The sequence below is a fragment of the Barbus barbus genome (assembly GCF_936440315.1).
Source record: "Barbus barbus genome assembly, chromosome: 35".
In the NCBI taxonomy this organism is placed as follows: Eukaryota; Metazoa; Chordata; class Actinopteri; order Cypriniformes; family Cyprinidae; genus Barbus; species Barbus barbus.
Window position 1 is genome coordinate 11,502,218 of NC_136763.1, and position 16,283 is coordinate 11,518,500.

General features: G+C 36.5%; 1 protein-coding gene across 2 annotated transcripts in view; it reads right to left on the reverse strand.

Annotated features, from left to right (window-relative positions):
• Positions 1-16,283, reverse strand: part of LOC306855056 (arf-GAP with SH3 domain, ANK repeat and PH domain-containing protein 1-like) — a 36,539-nt gene that overhangs the window by 2,073 nt on the left and 18,183 nt on the right. Inside the window, exons 10-27 of one of the 2 annotated variants that reach the window (XM_079393474.1) lie at positions 14,965-15,065; positions 14,607-14,676; positions 13,661-13,748; positions 13,120-13,168; positions 10,962-11,125; positions 9,147-9,280; positions 8,866-8,957; positions 7,399-7,585; positions 6,893-6,978; positions 6,672-6,787; positions 6,285-6,352; positions 4,703-4,810; positions 4,375-4,621; positions 4,120-4,302; positions 3,918-3,981; positions 1,836-1,897; positions 1,519-1,721; positions 916-1,038 (exon numbers count right to left, since the gene is read on the reverse strand). In XM_079393474.1, the coding sequence (XP_079249600.1) occupies positions 916-1,038; positions 1,519-1,721; positions 1,836-1,897; positions 3,918-3,981; positions 4,120-4,302; positions 4,375-4,621; positions 4,703-4,810; positions 6,285-6,352; positions 6,672-6,787; positions 6,893-6,978; positions 7,399-7,585; positions 8,866-8,957; positions 9,147-9,280; positions 10,962-11,125; positions 13,120-13,168; positions 13,661-13,748; positions 14,607-14,676; positions 14,965-15,065 (2,145 nt within the window). The remainder of the gene's footprint in view (positions 1-915; positions 1,039-1,518; positions 1,722-1,835; positions 1,898-3,917; positions 3,982-4,119; positions 4,303-4,374; positions 4,622-4,702; positions 4,811-6,284; positions 6,353-6,671; positions 6,788-6,892; positions 6,979-7,398; positions 7,586-8,865; positions 8,958-9,146; positions 9,281-10,961; positions 11,126-13,119; positions 13,169-13,660; positions 13,749-14,606; positions 14,677-14,964; positions 15,066-16,283) is intronic. The other variant, XM_079393475.1, reaches the window with a different exon arrangement.

Sequence of the window (16,283 nt, forward strand, 5' to 3'; positions counted from 1 at the left end):
AGACAAGCCCACTGGAGACGTATCGTCGGCTCTCTGACTCCGATATGGAGGCAGAGCAGAATAAAACATGGACCCTGAGAGCTTTGCTCTGATCAGTTCCATCTGCTCCCATGGGATCATACGATTCATCTGCACACACAGCATGAGTCTGACGAAGGCTAACAAGAACCCTGCAGCTTCCTCATCAAAACCATCTTTAACCGTAACAAGGAATTTTAGTCGTTTATGCCAACGGTAATTCAAAGAGCCAAAAACTATTGAAAAGTGTGAAATAGAACATGTACTATATTTAGTGGGATTTCAAACAAGGAAGCACAAGAGAAGAAGCATTTTTATGCCATGGATTCCCTCAGGATTTCCCCCTTTTTTTTTTTTTTATAATGATTTTGAATTTAAGAGTACAAAATAGTAAACCGGAGATACTAACAATTAAGCTAAAATTCAAATATGAGTGAATACTATAGTATTACATAATGCTAAAATAACAATGATTCTTCTGTAGCAATATGTTAGCAACTTACATTCAAAAAGCACAGAATGTTTTTAAAACCTCTGAGGTATGAAAATGTAATTTATGTTCAAAATGGTAAAGTTTCTAATAATAATTTTACCAACACAGCTTTTTTTCCTTATACATCAAATACTAATAATATATCAGACATTCCCAAAGGGACCCATGGTAAATTAGCTGTCCAGCTTGGCCTTAAAACTAATGTCATGACGTAACAATTCTACTTTTACATGGCTCTCTGGAATGCTTGAAACTAATTGGTCAATCTTATCCTTCTGCAAATTTTTTCATATAAAGGCTACTAAATTGTACAACAGACCATCCTCCCAGGACATGAATTTTCTAGTTTCAATCTCTCTTTAAAATGTATCTCAGATGAACTGTTCTTTCATTCTTATACTCACCCACCAATCAGCATCCTCCTCTCCGAGCACCACCAGAACCTCACCCTCATTGAAGGTGAGCTCATCGTGATGATCCGCCACACAGTCATACATGGCTTTAACACGCTTCAGCTTCGACTTCATCTAAACACAAAAACAAAAACAAGAAGTTGCAAAAACTGTATTATGTGGCTTCTAAGTAATTTACATTTTTAAATAATTTGTTATGGGAAACCACAAGTATGAGGAACACGTCAAGGAACGCCTGGATCACTCGATGTCATTCCAACAGCTAAAGACCAACTAAATAAAAAAACATCCCTCCAGCTCAGACCAGCATTAATTCCCATGTGGATACAGACTGGTTTAAGCTGGTTTGGTGCTGGTAAATTTACTGATGTAAAACAGCTGGGAAAGGTGAAGTTAGAAGCAAAACACACAATGAGTGTGGAACATGTGACACTAAAGACTTGAGTAACGGGTGCTTAGAAAACAAAATATTGTAATGATATTCAACGATATTCAATGATATTCATTGTAATGAAATATTGTAATGATGATGTAATGGTATTGTATGATATTCATCTCTCTAGTTCATGCATCGGTCATGGTTTCCGTTCTCACCAGAGTTTTTCTGGGCAGTGGGTGAGGAGCAGTGTGGCAGGAGGAAGAGGAGCTGCCGTTAGTCTCCAGGCTGAAGGAGCGTGGGGAGGTGGGGGACAGGGACAGGGACAGGGCCAGGGCATGCCGTCCGCCGCTGCTGATTGGCTGTGGAGTTTGGTACAGAAAGTGAGACGAGCTGCTCTCCCCATCTGCTCGAAAGCCTGCTGAGAGAGATTACAGCCACAACACATCGTAACAAAAACCATGAGCCGTGATAAGCAAAACAATTTAACTGGAAACAAAATAGTGGAAAGATAACTGGACAGTTAAAGAATTACCTCGTTCTGGTAGCTCAGATAGGGAGTTGAGAGTGGACGTGGTGTATTTGGGAGAACCTGAGCTGAAATAGAAAGTCTGTATGTGTCAGAATACGACACAATATATCGTATTGCATTGTACTGTATTATACACTCACCGGCCACTTTATTAGGTACACCTGTTCAATTGCTTGGTAACACAAATTGCTAATAAGCCGATCACATGTCAGCAACTCAATGCATTTAGGCATCTATATGTGGTGAAGACGACTTGCTGAAGTTCAAACCGAGCATCAGAATGGGGAAGAAAGGGGATTTAAGTGACTTTGAACGTGGAATGGTTGTTGGCACCAGACGGGCTGGTCTGAGTATTTCAAAAACCGCTGATCTACTGGGATTTTCACACACAACCATCTCTAGGGTTTACAGAGAATGGTCTGAAAAAGATAAATATCCAGTGAGCGGCAGTTGAGCGGACGAAAATGCCTTGTTGATGTCAGAGGAGAATGGGCAGACTGGTTAGAGATGATAGAAAAGCAACAGTAACTCAAATAACCACTCGTTACAACCAAGGTATGCAGAATACCATCTCTGAACGCACAACACGTCGAACCCTGAAGCAGATGGGCTACAGCAGCAGAAGACCACACCGGGTGCCGCTCCAGTCAGCTTAGAACAGGAAACGGAGGCTACGATTCACACAGGCTCACCAAAATTGGACAATAGAAGATTGGAAAAACGTTGCCTGGTCTGATGAGTCTCGATTTCTGTTGCGACATTCAGTGAAGAGAGTGAGAGTGAAGTGACATACTGCCAAGTATGGTGACCCATACTCGGAATTCGTGCTCTGCATTTAACCCATCCAACGTGCACACACACAGCAGTGAACACACACACACACACCGTGAACACACACCCGGAGCAGTGGGCAGCCATTTATGCTGCGGCGTCCGGGGAGCAGTTGGGGGTTCGGTGCACCTCAGTCGTGGTATTGAGGGTGGAGAGAGCGCTGGACATTTCACTCCCCCCACCTACAATCCCTGCCGGCCCGAGACTCGAACCCGCAACCTTTGGATTACGAGTCCAACTCTCTAACCATTAGGCCACGACTTCCCCGTGGTAGAGTCAGATGGTAGGGTCAGAATTTGGTGTAAAGAACATGAAAGCATGGATCCATCCTGCCTTGTCTCAACGGTTCAGGCTGGTGGTGGTGGTGTAATGGTGTGGGGGATGTTTTCTTGGCACACTTTCGGCCCCTTAGTACCAATTGAGCATCGTTTAAACGCCACAAAAGGGGGTCCAACCCGGTACTAGCAAGATGTACCTAATAAAGTGGCCAGTGAGTGTATATAAACAATGCAGTTTACTGTAAAAGTAGCACAGTAATTTCTTTAGTAGATGGTTGGTGTGTGTGTGTGTGTGTGTGTGTGTGTGTGTGTGTGTGAGAGTGTGTGTGTGTGTGTGTGTGTGTGTGTGTGTGTGTGTGTGTGTAAATATATATAGACTGTTACAAAAAATAATTATTTTAAACTTTCTGTTCATCAAAGAATCCTGAAAAAAGTTAAAATTTCTACAAAATGTTAAGCGGCACAATTGTTTTCAACGTTAATAATAATACGATTCTTAAGCAGCAAATCTGCATATTAGAATGATTTCTGAATGATCATGTGACACTGAAGACTGGAGTAATGATGCTGAATATTCAACTTTGCCTTCACAGGAATAAATTACATTTTGAAATATATTAAATTAGAAAACAAAGTTGCAAGTTGTAATAATATATCACAACATTACTCTTTTACTGTATTTGTAATTAAATTAAATGAGAGATTTCTTTTATAACATTTTTTAAAAATCCTACATATCCCAAACTTTTGAACGGTAGTATATATATTTTAACATTAATATTGATTTATGTTTAATATTTGCATTCTCCAAATTCATAGCCAAATAAGTAATTCTGTTCCTTTACTTGCCAAAGGCAATTTTTGCTCACAATTGGCAGTTTCTGAAGTACCTTGGCTAAATTATTATATTTGCCTGCTAATGCTTTTATTTTAAAACACTGAGAAGTCATCATTTGTGGCTCAAAAAAGCACTTACACACACTTCTGGAAGGGTGAGTCTGGACCACCGAAGCTTCTCGGACCTGCAGGTACTCCATAATCTGTACACAAGAAAGTAAAAAAGCATATATATAGATAGCTTGTAAACATGACAATAAATTATGCATTCAGGGTTTTCACACCTATTGACCAGTGAATGGGAACCATCTGACATGCGTCATTCCAGGTTTGTCACGTACCTGTTGGTCCCTGCCGTGTAGAGTGGGGGCTGGGGAGCATCTGAGGGGCGGGCTCAGAATAGGTGCGCTTGTGTCTGATGATAAGAGGGGGAGGAGGGGTTCGTTTCTTACTGCTGCTCACTTCATGAGACATCCAGCCATCAGGTGAGCTCATAGGAGGGGGAGGAGGGGGGATGTTTGGAGCTGGAAAGGACATGAGGAGAGTAAACAAGACTGTAGAAGAGAAGAGCAGAGAAAAGTAGAGAAGTTTCCCACCTCTGACTCGAGGTGGTAGTGGCGGTGCGGGCGATGAAGGGGGTGGCGGAGGTGGACTGTCGAGGCTGCGTGTCTGAGAGTTGGGACTGGCGTACACCTCTCTCCGGTTTTCTCCCCGGGCCATTGCCAGCCTCCGGCCCACGTTGAACAACCCCCCTCCGCTACTTCCTCCTCCACCGTGAGAGGTAGAGCTACTGTGATACAAGCTGAACGGCCGTCCTAAACGCTCCTTCTTCACTGGGCCCATCTACAAAATTGGACCATCACTGTTACACATTGGACAATAAATTGGAGGATACACAAATAAATAGTCTTCTTATGTTGTTACCTTGTCATCTAGGTCATCGTCACTCTCATAAAGGTCATCTTGCCGGAGTCTCCACTCATACTCCACGTGCACGTGCATGTTGAACTGGTTGTTCTGTGATTGGTGGATCTGAACACGACACATCATTAATTTGACCATTAATGTGGATCAGTGAATTTTTGACCAAGTTCTTTCCATGACTTTTAGGTGTTTGTAATTATTGGATAATATATTTTTTAAATCAATTTGTAGAGATTGCTGGGGTATTTTTCATTTGTCTGCAGTAACACTCTTATTGGAATACTTAAGTTTAAACAATTAGTCTTATTAGTGCAATCTATGTCTGTAGGCCAAATAAAAAAGTTGAGATTTAAATACAATACTCAATGAACGCTCAAATAAGCCTATTAAATATTTTAGAATATATCTACAAAAATTATTATTATTATTATTTAATTATGTACACACACTACACTACTGGGGTCAGAGATTTTTATTCTTCATATAATGTTTTTTTTTATTCTTTATACTTCATTTTTATTCATTATGTGTGACCCTGGACCACAAAACCAGTCATAAGGATAATTGTTTTTTAAATTAAGATTTATACATCATCTGAAAGCTGAATAAATAAGCTTTCCATTGATGTATGGTTTGTTAGGATAGGACAATATTTGGCTGAGATACAACTTGAAAATCTGGAATCTGAGGGTGCAAATAAATCTAAATATTGAGAAAATCACCTTTAAAGATGTCCAAATGAAGTTATTAGCCATGCATATTACTAATCAAAAATTTTGATATATTTACGGTAGGAAATTTACAAAATATCTTCATGGAATATATAATCTTTACTTAATATCCTAATGATTTTTGGCATAAAAGAAAAATAATAATGATAATTTTGACCCATACAGTGTATTCTTATTATCCAATGAAAAGTTAGATTTTTGTGAATTTTTTAAATAAAACATCAAAAGGATTAACAATGCAGATTAATTTTCACAGCCTTCTTTATTCATATTTACCAAGGGTGCCGATATTTTTTGGCCATGACTGTATGAAGATTGAAAGCAGTTGTTGTTTTTTTAAATCATAATTATATTTCACAATATTATTGTTTTTACTGTATTTTTGACCTAATGAATTCTGAACCTTGATGAATAAAAATCTAATAGACAAGTTTTGATTAGTAGTGTATGGTTTAGAAATACATTTTTCTAGCTAAAGTAATTATAGCTAGTTATATTATAAAATATATTACATTACATTGTGATTTCCAGGCATGAAAATGTCACAAAACTATTAAAATCCCCATAAAATGACTAACATTTATAGAGAAAATATACCCTTTACAGTCATGCTATCACCTTGTGAATGACTTTAAAAGAAATCTTTATCCATTAATCACAAGTTAAACAAAAGCTATTGAAATGCATCGGCCAAAAGGTGTGGGAACCCCGCTTATAGAAAATACCATGGCCTCGATGTAGCTGAATTTTACAGCACTTTTGAACATTTGGTTCAATAAAAGTGAAATATACAGGTCACACCCATAAAGACTTGCTTTAACAAGTTACTGCTGAAAAGCTCTTTGACTCACCAGCTCCTCACACAGTGTGTGCTTCAGTCTGCGAGCCATGTCCAGCCCTGTCTCTGCGTTATCATTCTCTATCACAGAACAGCAATTATCATCAGCACAATGACCATCCTGCTCTGTAATCAACTCCTGACAAATGAGCCAACAGCCAAACCAAGCATCAGAAGAACATGGCGATCCTCCTTACTTTAACAATGACCAATACGATGCTGGCAAAACCCTATATAGTATCAATTAATGTTAAAGCTCAAATGTGTGATATTTTTGATGTTAAAAACGTTCTCCTATTACAACATAGATAGAGATAACTTAAAATTGAAAACTGGACAAATAAACAAACACATTATTATGCATGAAACAACTCAAAGCAAAAACGTCTTTTTAACTCACTGATATGAGAGTTGGCCTTGGCTCTGAGCAGAAGTTTAAGGCACTCGGTTTTATTGTGCTGACAACAGTAATGCAAAGCAGTATTCCCCTTCACAGTCTGAGCATCCAGATTATTACTGAAACAGGAAACCAGAAGAAAAGGCAGTTATGATGAAGATAATCCATATGTGAATCTGCTTAAGGCCGCTTTCAGAATAACAATGCCATTTTTTCTAACTGACCAGTTGTGGAACAAGAAGTCAGCCACATGAAGTGAAGTCCTGTCAGACAATAGGACGACTAGGTGTATTGCAGTTTCCCCCTTTTCCTGTCAAAACATAATATGCAATTATATGCAAAAAAAAAAGCAATAAAAAGGAAGGAGCCATGATCTACAAGTAGGTAATATATTCATGTACTGTCCCCATGTAAGGGATAGTATTTCATTTACTCACCCTCATTTCTTCCAACCATGTATGATTTTTATTTCTTCTGGGTAACGCATTTTGAAGATACTTTGAAGAATGTTAGAAATTAAAGAGTTTGGGTGGCCATTGACTTCCATTGTATGGATAAATATACAGTGGAGGTCAATGGAAACAACTGTTTGGTTACCAACATTCTTCAAAATATCTTTTTTTTTTTAGTTACGCAGAAGAAAGTAAGTCCTACAGGTTTGGAACGATGTTGGGTACAATTGATTTTTAGGTGGACTATCATTTGAAGCAGGAAATGTATATCTGCTGACCTGTAGGGGACATGGCAGTGGCAGGCTGAAGTCCATTCTCTCAGCGTAAAGCTGTAAGAGGCTGAAGACATCCCGACTGTGCACAGCGTCCTGCAGATATTTGCGTTTTGTTTCCGGTGAGCCGCTGCTACGCTGTGCAAACTGCCACTCTATATACTTTGAGAGTATGAAGTCCTTACGTATGGCCCTGAAAATAACACCAACTATTTTAATATGCTGCCTTTTATTGGTTATCAAAAATGGCAGGGGGAATTAACAGATGTCCAATACCAAAAAAATGCGTTTTTGTTTTTCATCCAGTGAAATTGTAAAACTTATTATCTCTGCCATGTCTACTAGCGCATTAGAAGCCACAGATGGTAAGAGACAACATAACTAAGACCAGCAGATAACAGCTGTGAGAGCTCTTAAAGGAGCCATGCTTTAAGAGCCCACCTGAAGTCAGCTCAGTTATGTTAATCAAAAATCCAAGGATTCTTGAACAAAATACAGCTGTTATTAAGTTTTACATGACATGTTTGCACCCTCTCTTTGACCCTTAAAGCTGCACAGGCTATTTTTGCTGCTGTACCTTTTAGTATTACAACTACTATTTAAAGGTTTGGGGCCAATAAGATTTTTTTCTTGAAAGAAAGTAATACTTGAATTCCACAAGGATGCACACATTTGTTTAGAAGTTACAGTACAGACATTTATAATGCTACAAAAGATATCTATTTCAAATAAATGCCGCACTTTTGACTTTTCAGCATTGATAACTATAAGAAATGTTTCTTGAACTACGAATCAGCATATTAAAATGATTTCTGAAGTGACACCGAATACTGGAGTAATGGATGCTGAAAATACAGTGTTAATATCTTAATTTCCATGTTTAGTCTCACTAAAACAATATTTTCCATACTGTGTAAATGACTGTAGTTCTCCAACACGGGGTCAGGTTGGGTGGTGATGGTAGAATGAGAATCCGGAATAAACATACAATGGTGTGAACTAAACATTTCCTCTTATATCACCCCTAAAGAAGTTATGTTATGAATATGAATGTTATTTCAGGACTCTGTGTAAGAATATAATAACATCACTATTCATTTAGGGCAGCTAGTGAGAGTAGTGTAAACAACCATACATCCTTCCATTGTTCGCGACAGCGGGGTAAATCAAACTGTTCAGTTTGAAGGTTAAAGTAATTTGGTTGTTAATCAGCTTTTAAATTACTTTCATGAATTATCAATTTAAAACAAATTTAAAAGCTTTGCACCATCTGCAGACAGCTTAATTGTGTACATGCAGGTTACGGCCGGCCCAGTCGATAAGAGGAAAAATCATGATTGAAAGGGAATTGAGTGGTACGAATGCTATGGGAAATGCTAAAGACTCCGGGTGCTATAGGGACACAGAGACTCCAAGTGCTGAAACCATTTGGTTGCCATTTGAAGAGCTATTACAGGGCTGCTCATCACTCACATGTCACTCTCTGCTGACGGCTTCACAGAGGGACTGGGAAGATTGGCTTCCACAATTTCATTAAAAACTGAATTCCCCACGTTTCTTGCCAACTAAGGAGTAAAAGAGAGAGAAAGGACCATAAATCTGTGGGTAGTGGTAAAGATCATAACAAATTGCTGATATTGTTATACTGTGAAAAACTCTGTCTCTATACATGAATGCATAAAAGATGTCAACCTGCCACAGTAAACAGTGCATGAATTAATTTTCCTCATCTGTTGAGCACTGTAGATCCTCACCAGCAATTCTGAAGTGCCCAGTTTGTCTAGAGAAAGCGACTGAATACGTGAATAGTGTACACCCATTTCCCGATGGATCCCTGAGCACTCAATACACGTCAGGATTCCCAGGTTTATAGAGATCCAAGTCGGATCTGAAAGGAAAGAATATAAGGAAAACACATTATCAGCTGCTTGACAGTCTGGGGTAAATGAACAATAAATACAACCTGATTGACAAGAATACCCATTTTACATCCCTCATGTTCTTCTTAGCATTGAAGTATAACTTGTTTAGTCAGTACAAATAAAGTATATTTTAAAAAGAAGTTCAATATTTTACAACTAGTAACCAATAGGGAGCCTCATACAAAGTTACTGTAAGGTTAGATGTTATTGTTAACTAAATCTAACCTAAAATCTAAAAACTAATTTAATGAAACATGATTTATGCACAGGCATTGGAAAAAAACAGCATGAACAGAGGACCAGCTCAAGGTGCTAGATGGGGCCCATTTCCAAAGCAGCTGTTAGTTTAAACTGCTTAGACAAACTTGCACGATTATGACAAAAATCATAATTGTCGATTATTCCCTTGAGATTGTAATTGCGATTATTAATAATGATTATTTTGAACAGATTTATCCCATTGTTTGAAGCAGTGTGCCATATTTTTATATAAAATATATATTTAAAAAAGGCTGAAAACACTCTTCCTGAACTTTTATTGCCTTTCTATAGCATTGAGCCTCAAATGTGAACTATACATTGGTTTGGTTTCTTCTTTAAACAAAAAAAGGTAAAATTATGCATATTATAATAATGTTATATTTTTATAATTTATAAAATATATATTTTTATAATTTCATTTACAGTTAAACAGACGAAATTTCAAATTACAGTAACATTTTACAGTACAATTTATATTATCAGGGCTCCAGACTAACATTGGAGAGCAGCGGCACCAGCACCTCATTTGGTAGCACTGAACATGTAATATTACAAGTTTTGTCTCTTAGAAATGCACATTAGAACAGGAGCTTGAGCTCAGAGTAGTAGGAGCTTGAGTTGGGATGCAGATGTACATTTGACAGTACCATTGTGAAAACTGTAACAGCCTAATCTTTTATGGTAAAAAAGTAGCCTAACTATATGGTTTCTATGGTGTTTGCATTGAAAAACAGTAGCCTAAAATGATAGAATAATTAACAAAATAATGTAATTATATTCCATTAGGCTACTCCTTTAAAATATTTAGTATATTAATAATATAATAATACTCAATATGAATATCCTACTTTCAGTTAGACAAAATGTCTTTTATCCAGTGTGTTTGAGTTTGTTAAACCCCGCGCTGCAAACACCTCTTAAGCACACAGAATAAATTTGATTAATTGTGCAGCCCTACTGCTTAGTTTCCATTTCTAAACGTGTTTTATTCCAACTGCGCTGTTAAAATAAATATGAAGAACTCTGTCATATAAACACTGGCTGTGAGAATTGTTCATTCCCCTTGACTTTTTTTACAGTCTTCTGGAACAACATACCAAACCTATTAATGACTCCCAATGTTATAACCACTGTACTAAACAAGAGTGTAACAAAAAAATTAAGACTCGGGGAACTAAAATGTAAAATTTTAAGCACTGATAATTGAAAAATGCAGCTATTCTGAACATTTATATTCTACCTACACTGTAAAAAAAAAAACGAAAAAAAAAAGTTGAGCCAACTTAAAATTTTAAGGCAACCAGCTTCAGCAGGTAGCATAATACTTCAAAGAACTCCTTAATACTTAAAGTGCATGTCCAAAAACATTTGTGTTACTGTAAACACCTGGGGCCCCACAGTCGCAGCAAATGTTGTTTCCAGGCATGCGGCGAATATCCTCAGTGATGGCTCGTGTCAGATCCTCAACGCTGTTTTCCCCACTTGGCTTCCTCTCATCCAGAGCCACGTTTAGAGCTTCCTGCTTACTGTTTGTAAGCACTGATATCCACCTGATATTTTTAGTAAGGTGCAAAAATAAATATAACCATTAGAGGGCGACAAGAAACTTCATATCGAAATAACATCAGCATTCCCAGGTGGCACCATGCATGAAAAAGTCATTTGTGACTAATAATGATCCTTCTCTAAGAGGTTACATCAGAGTTCATCTGCAGTTAATGAGAAGATGCCCTCGGTCACAGCTCAGGGAATTTTTGTAAACAGTGCAAGTCTTTATGCAACAACTCTCTTGGATTCATTTGTAAAAAGGTGTGGTATAATGTGACTATCAATAATCTCTTCACTCGCTCCTCTTCAACTCTGACATTTAGCTGAAGATGGAAGCCTGGGCTGTGATCTGACATGGGAAGCACTTCAGTCATTGTACAGACAGCCACATCAGAGGAAGAAATGTTACATATTTTTCTTTCTCTCCAAGAAAGGAGGCTCTGTTACGTTGTCAAGATAGAAAGGTCAACTTGGGAGAGGTGTGTGCGTGCTGAAAATTATACAAGCTCTTTCCTATCTGACGCCGTCCACACATTCTCATCTGACTGTCACATGGGCAGACTGAGACTCAGGCAGAGTAAAAGCATTTCTCTTTAAAGAGCCTCAGAGTGGCTGTTAGCTTTGAGATCATCTTTTTGCAAGCGTATTTATTAAGCGGTGATACAACTCACTTTTATATACACAAGCGTTCAAAAGTTTGGGGTTGGTATAATTTTATATGGTTTTTAAAAGAAGTCTCTTGTGCTCACCAAGGCTGTGTTTATTTGACCAAAACTACTGTGATACTGTAATACTGTGATTTTGTTTTCTGTTTAATAAATGTTTAAAAGTAATTTATTGATGAAATATTTCTTATATAATAGTTGTATTTATTGCTTCTATAATAATTATTTCTTCTATAATATTCTTATAATAAATGTATTATTATGTAAATAAAACATTTATTTGGAGTTATTTGAAATAGATTTTTTTTTTTTAACAATGTAAAAGTCTTTCTGTCACTTTTGATCAATCTAATGCATCCTTGTTTAATAAAAGCATTAATGCCTATAAACCCAGACTTGTAATGAAATGTAGTGTTTATCTCTTATGGGAAAACTGACAAAAATAGGTTTATGTCCAATCAGACGCTTTTGAGAATCAGAATGCCCCATCCCTTGCATACAACTAGAAAGTATCAAATCATTGTTCACAACTGGGATGTAAACTAAACCTTATTGAAAATTCAAATAAAAAGCAACGTGTCAGTCTTGTGTGCCTCCCTCTTGTGTCCTCGTCTAGTGATTATTAGTTAATTCTTGTCCAGCTGTGTTTGTCTAATTATCTATGATTATCCTGTGTATTTATAGTCCTGTCTGTTCAGTTAGTTTTGGTCTGGTCTACTCGTTACTCCCCGGCGTTTCTGTGTGTCAGCCCTGCCTTGCCTTGTTTGGATTTATTAAAGACTGTTATTTTGAGTTTATCCTCGTCTCAGTGTTCCTCGTTCTTCCCCGTTGTGTGCACCGTGACAAGATCTTTGACATTTCGGTAACACTTTATTTTAAGGTGTCTTTGTTACACACTATATGTACAGTACTTACTATTATAATAAATTATGCATAATTGCATAGAAGTATCCCTAAGCCAAACCCTAACCATATAGTAAATACATGTAATTAATGAATATTACTCAGTACTTAAATGTATAATTACACTGTGACAAGGACAGCTTAAAATAAAGTGTAACCAAAATTTCCTACTCAGACTTCCTATTTCAACAGGAAATACAGTAATGCATTTGAAATATCTCTAATTCAAGACACTTTTTGTGCACAGTTCTAGATAAATGTATGAAAAAAAAGTTTGTGTTGCTTTTTATTGCTTGGATTTATGCACAATTGTTAAAATCCAAGTACATAAATGCTTGAGTTGGTTCTCTAAGGTTGAAATATCAACACACCAAATAGGGCCATTTGAGTAACATTTGTTGCTGTGAATAAACAATAGAAATACTTACGCCACACAATCAGATTCATCATCAGCCAGAAAATGGTAAGTGCGATTATCTAAAAAAAAAAAGAAAAAACTAATTATTCCTTGCAAATTCACAATTCATCCTCAGCTGGCACCAGTTAACGTGTAATCAGCAAACAATCAGGAGAGATAAAACAGCTTTGAGGTCTTTTGTTAAAATACAAGTGGCAGGAAAGAACAAAAAATTTGTACTCAAGAGTAAATAATTTAAAAATTTAATTTTTAAGTGCACTGTTTTCAGAAAAGCCTGCCTTTAGTTCAAGGACTCCAGTATTGTATCGCAAAATATGTCATGATTGTTACATAACATAATAATGACACTAGAGACCTGAGGCCAGAATAATGCATGGATGCATGCAGATACAATTAAGCAGTTCTCTTCACCAAAAAGAGCCTGAGGCTGGTACGCTTCAGCTTGACATGAAGATCCTGAAATCTACCTTTGACGGGGTTTATTTTCTATTATATCACATGGGACTGATCTCTTGGTTGAGGAATGCTGAGAGAATGCATGGTTAACTCACGTGAGATGAGGTCAAAGCATTTCTTGTCTTCCAGACTTGGTTTGATTTGGCAGGTGAGGAGATTCAGTTTAGCTGGTGATTTATTAGGCTGCAACAAAAGAATAGCACATCATCACTAACATATCATAACTAATCATTCATTTACATCTCATTTGTATTGTGTATCAGCACAGGTTTCAGCCGTTGAAAATGCACATAACTAAAACATAACATAACATAGAAGCATAACATGTAAAATAATGAGATAAATATAAATAGTTAAATATGAATATTTACATACTGTAAATAAATTAAAAATAAGTAAATAAAACGTTAAATTAATAATAAAGAAACATAAAAAGATAATGTGACTGAAAGACTGAAATTTCGCTTTGCCATCACAGAATTAAATTATATTTACGTTACTATTTTTATTGTATTTTGATCAAATAAATGTAGCCTTAGTGAGCAAAAGAGACTTGAGACTTTATAAACATTATAAATCTTATAACACCAAATTTTAGAACTGTAGTGTACATATAAAAAATTTAAAAAATCACAAAACTGAGCAAACTATTCATAGAGTCCAGTGTGTCTTATTCAGTATCAAAATAAATTTACAAAATAAAAAATGGCAGATCCATACATTACAATACTAAAATACTATGTGTGAAATGCCATTTTAAGGTGCATTGTTTGATATCATATGCATATTTTTTGACAACAAAAATTTCCTAATTAGTCTGCATAGACCTTACAGACATTTCTGAGAAAATCTGTTATTTTCATTTGGTAAACTAAAAACCTGAAGTGCTTTACTAATGTTATACCATGTTTTACCGTGGCAATATAGCCTGCGCTGTAGAACTGAACACATATCCAGGATGCAATTACATTTTATCACAGAAACCAGCAGAAGAAACAAATGCTTACTGCTGGATTTACCGAGAGCGATGTGAGTACTCACAGTTCCATGAGCGATGGTAAGATAGCAGTTCTGCACGGTACATTTCCTCTTCTGCCACATCTTCCTCAACCTATCAGAGAAATGAGATTACAGCACAGCATCCACATCACATTCTCCTCAATCAACCCACAAAGCTTTATAGAGAATACAGAGACAGATACGTGTGTAACTCCCAGCACAGCGTGTCCTACAGCACATGAATAATTTGAAACGAAGGGCTACCAGAGCACTTCGGAAAGGATTTATCAGGGAAATCTTAATGAATGAGTGGATTATACTTCATGTTTGAAGAATGCAGGATCCGGGAACAGAACTCTGATACCGTCACAAACATTTGCTACAACATTCATTCATTTACCCATCACTCCTCTTATATAGGTAGCCTGATTTCTCTGTGCCATATTGCTTGTTGCCTTGAAGCTGATGCATGCTGTACACAGTCTGTCTGCTTAGGGAATCCTGCACAACAGAAACATAAACGGGAATGTTATGGTTTATATGTGGTGCCCAAAAAGCTTTGTTGATTTTCATTGCCTCTATACATGGGATATTGCACAAAACAGCTTAAATGGATAGGTAGTGTATCATTTTATTTATTTTTTGTTCATGGGAACACAAAGGTTCCCACTTCCTCGTTTTAATAGAGTGCACATTGATGGATACCAGGGGGTTTCAGCTCCAAAAATGACAAAGAAGCAACATTAAGGTACCATAAAATCAGTCCGTGTAACTAGATATGATAGGTCACAGTTCACTTTTATTCTAAGGAAAAGAGCATTGTGTGAAATATATTCTTTTGTATTTCATGGAAAAAGGAATGTCATACAGGGGATTAAATGATGACTTAAGTTTAATTTTTAGCTGATCTAGCTGAACTTAAAATCTAAACTACTCAAGCTGAGGAGAATGTCACATCATTCATGCAGAGAGGTGCTAACACTAAAAGGAATTAACACTTCACACTTTTGATGAAGAGTCGATACATGCAGAAAAAGCAAAAAAGATGAACGTCACTCATGCAATGAGTTTAAATTAAATAAAAAAGAGGAATATTTTGGGTTAAATAATATTAACAGGACATAATTCCAAATCATACTTGAAATTTAACTTTTAAACTTAAATAAAAAAAAAAAAAACAAGAAAAAAAATTGGAATTAAAAAAAAAAAGATATTTATATATATTTATAATAGTTACAATGGACATCTACGGGGCAAATGTACAAAGATAGTAGTAACAGTCGACATGCTGTTGACAGCTTAACATGTTTAACCTGAAATATTCCAAATATCAATAGCTTTCAGAAAACAAAAACATGATAATTGGATATAAATTTAGCAGTAGAGTCTGAAAGCAAAAGGTACATTCTTAGTGATAATGTCACATGCTAAATTTTTTTCAACTACAGTGGGAAACATGAGGTGACAGTTCACATGCAAGTGTTTATGGTTAATTACAGCAGTTTGATAACATCACGTTAATTTAAAAAAAAGTAGTCTTGACTTACTCTCCTGGACTGCTATTTTGTCAGTGAAGCATTTAGAAAAACAATTATATTAATAGCTGCTCTTCTTTTTTTTAATTATTGTAGAAGATGATTTACAATAACAAATATACATTGATCCCCCTCCACCATAATACCATTAAATACTTGAACAGGACTAACAAATTACTCCTTA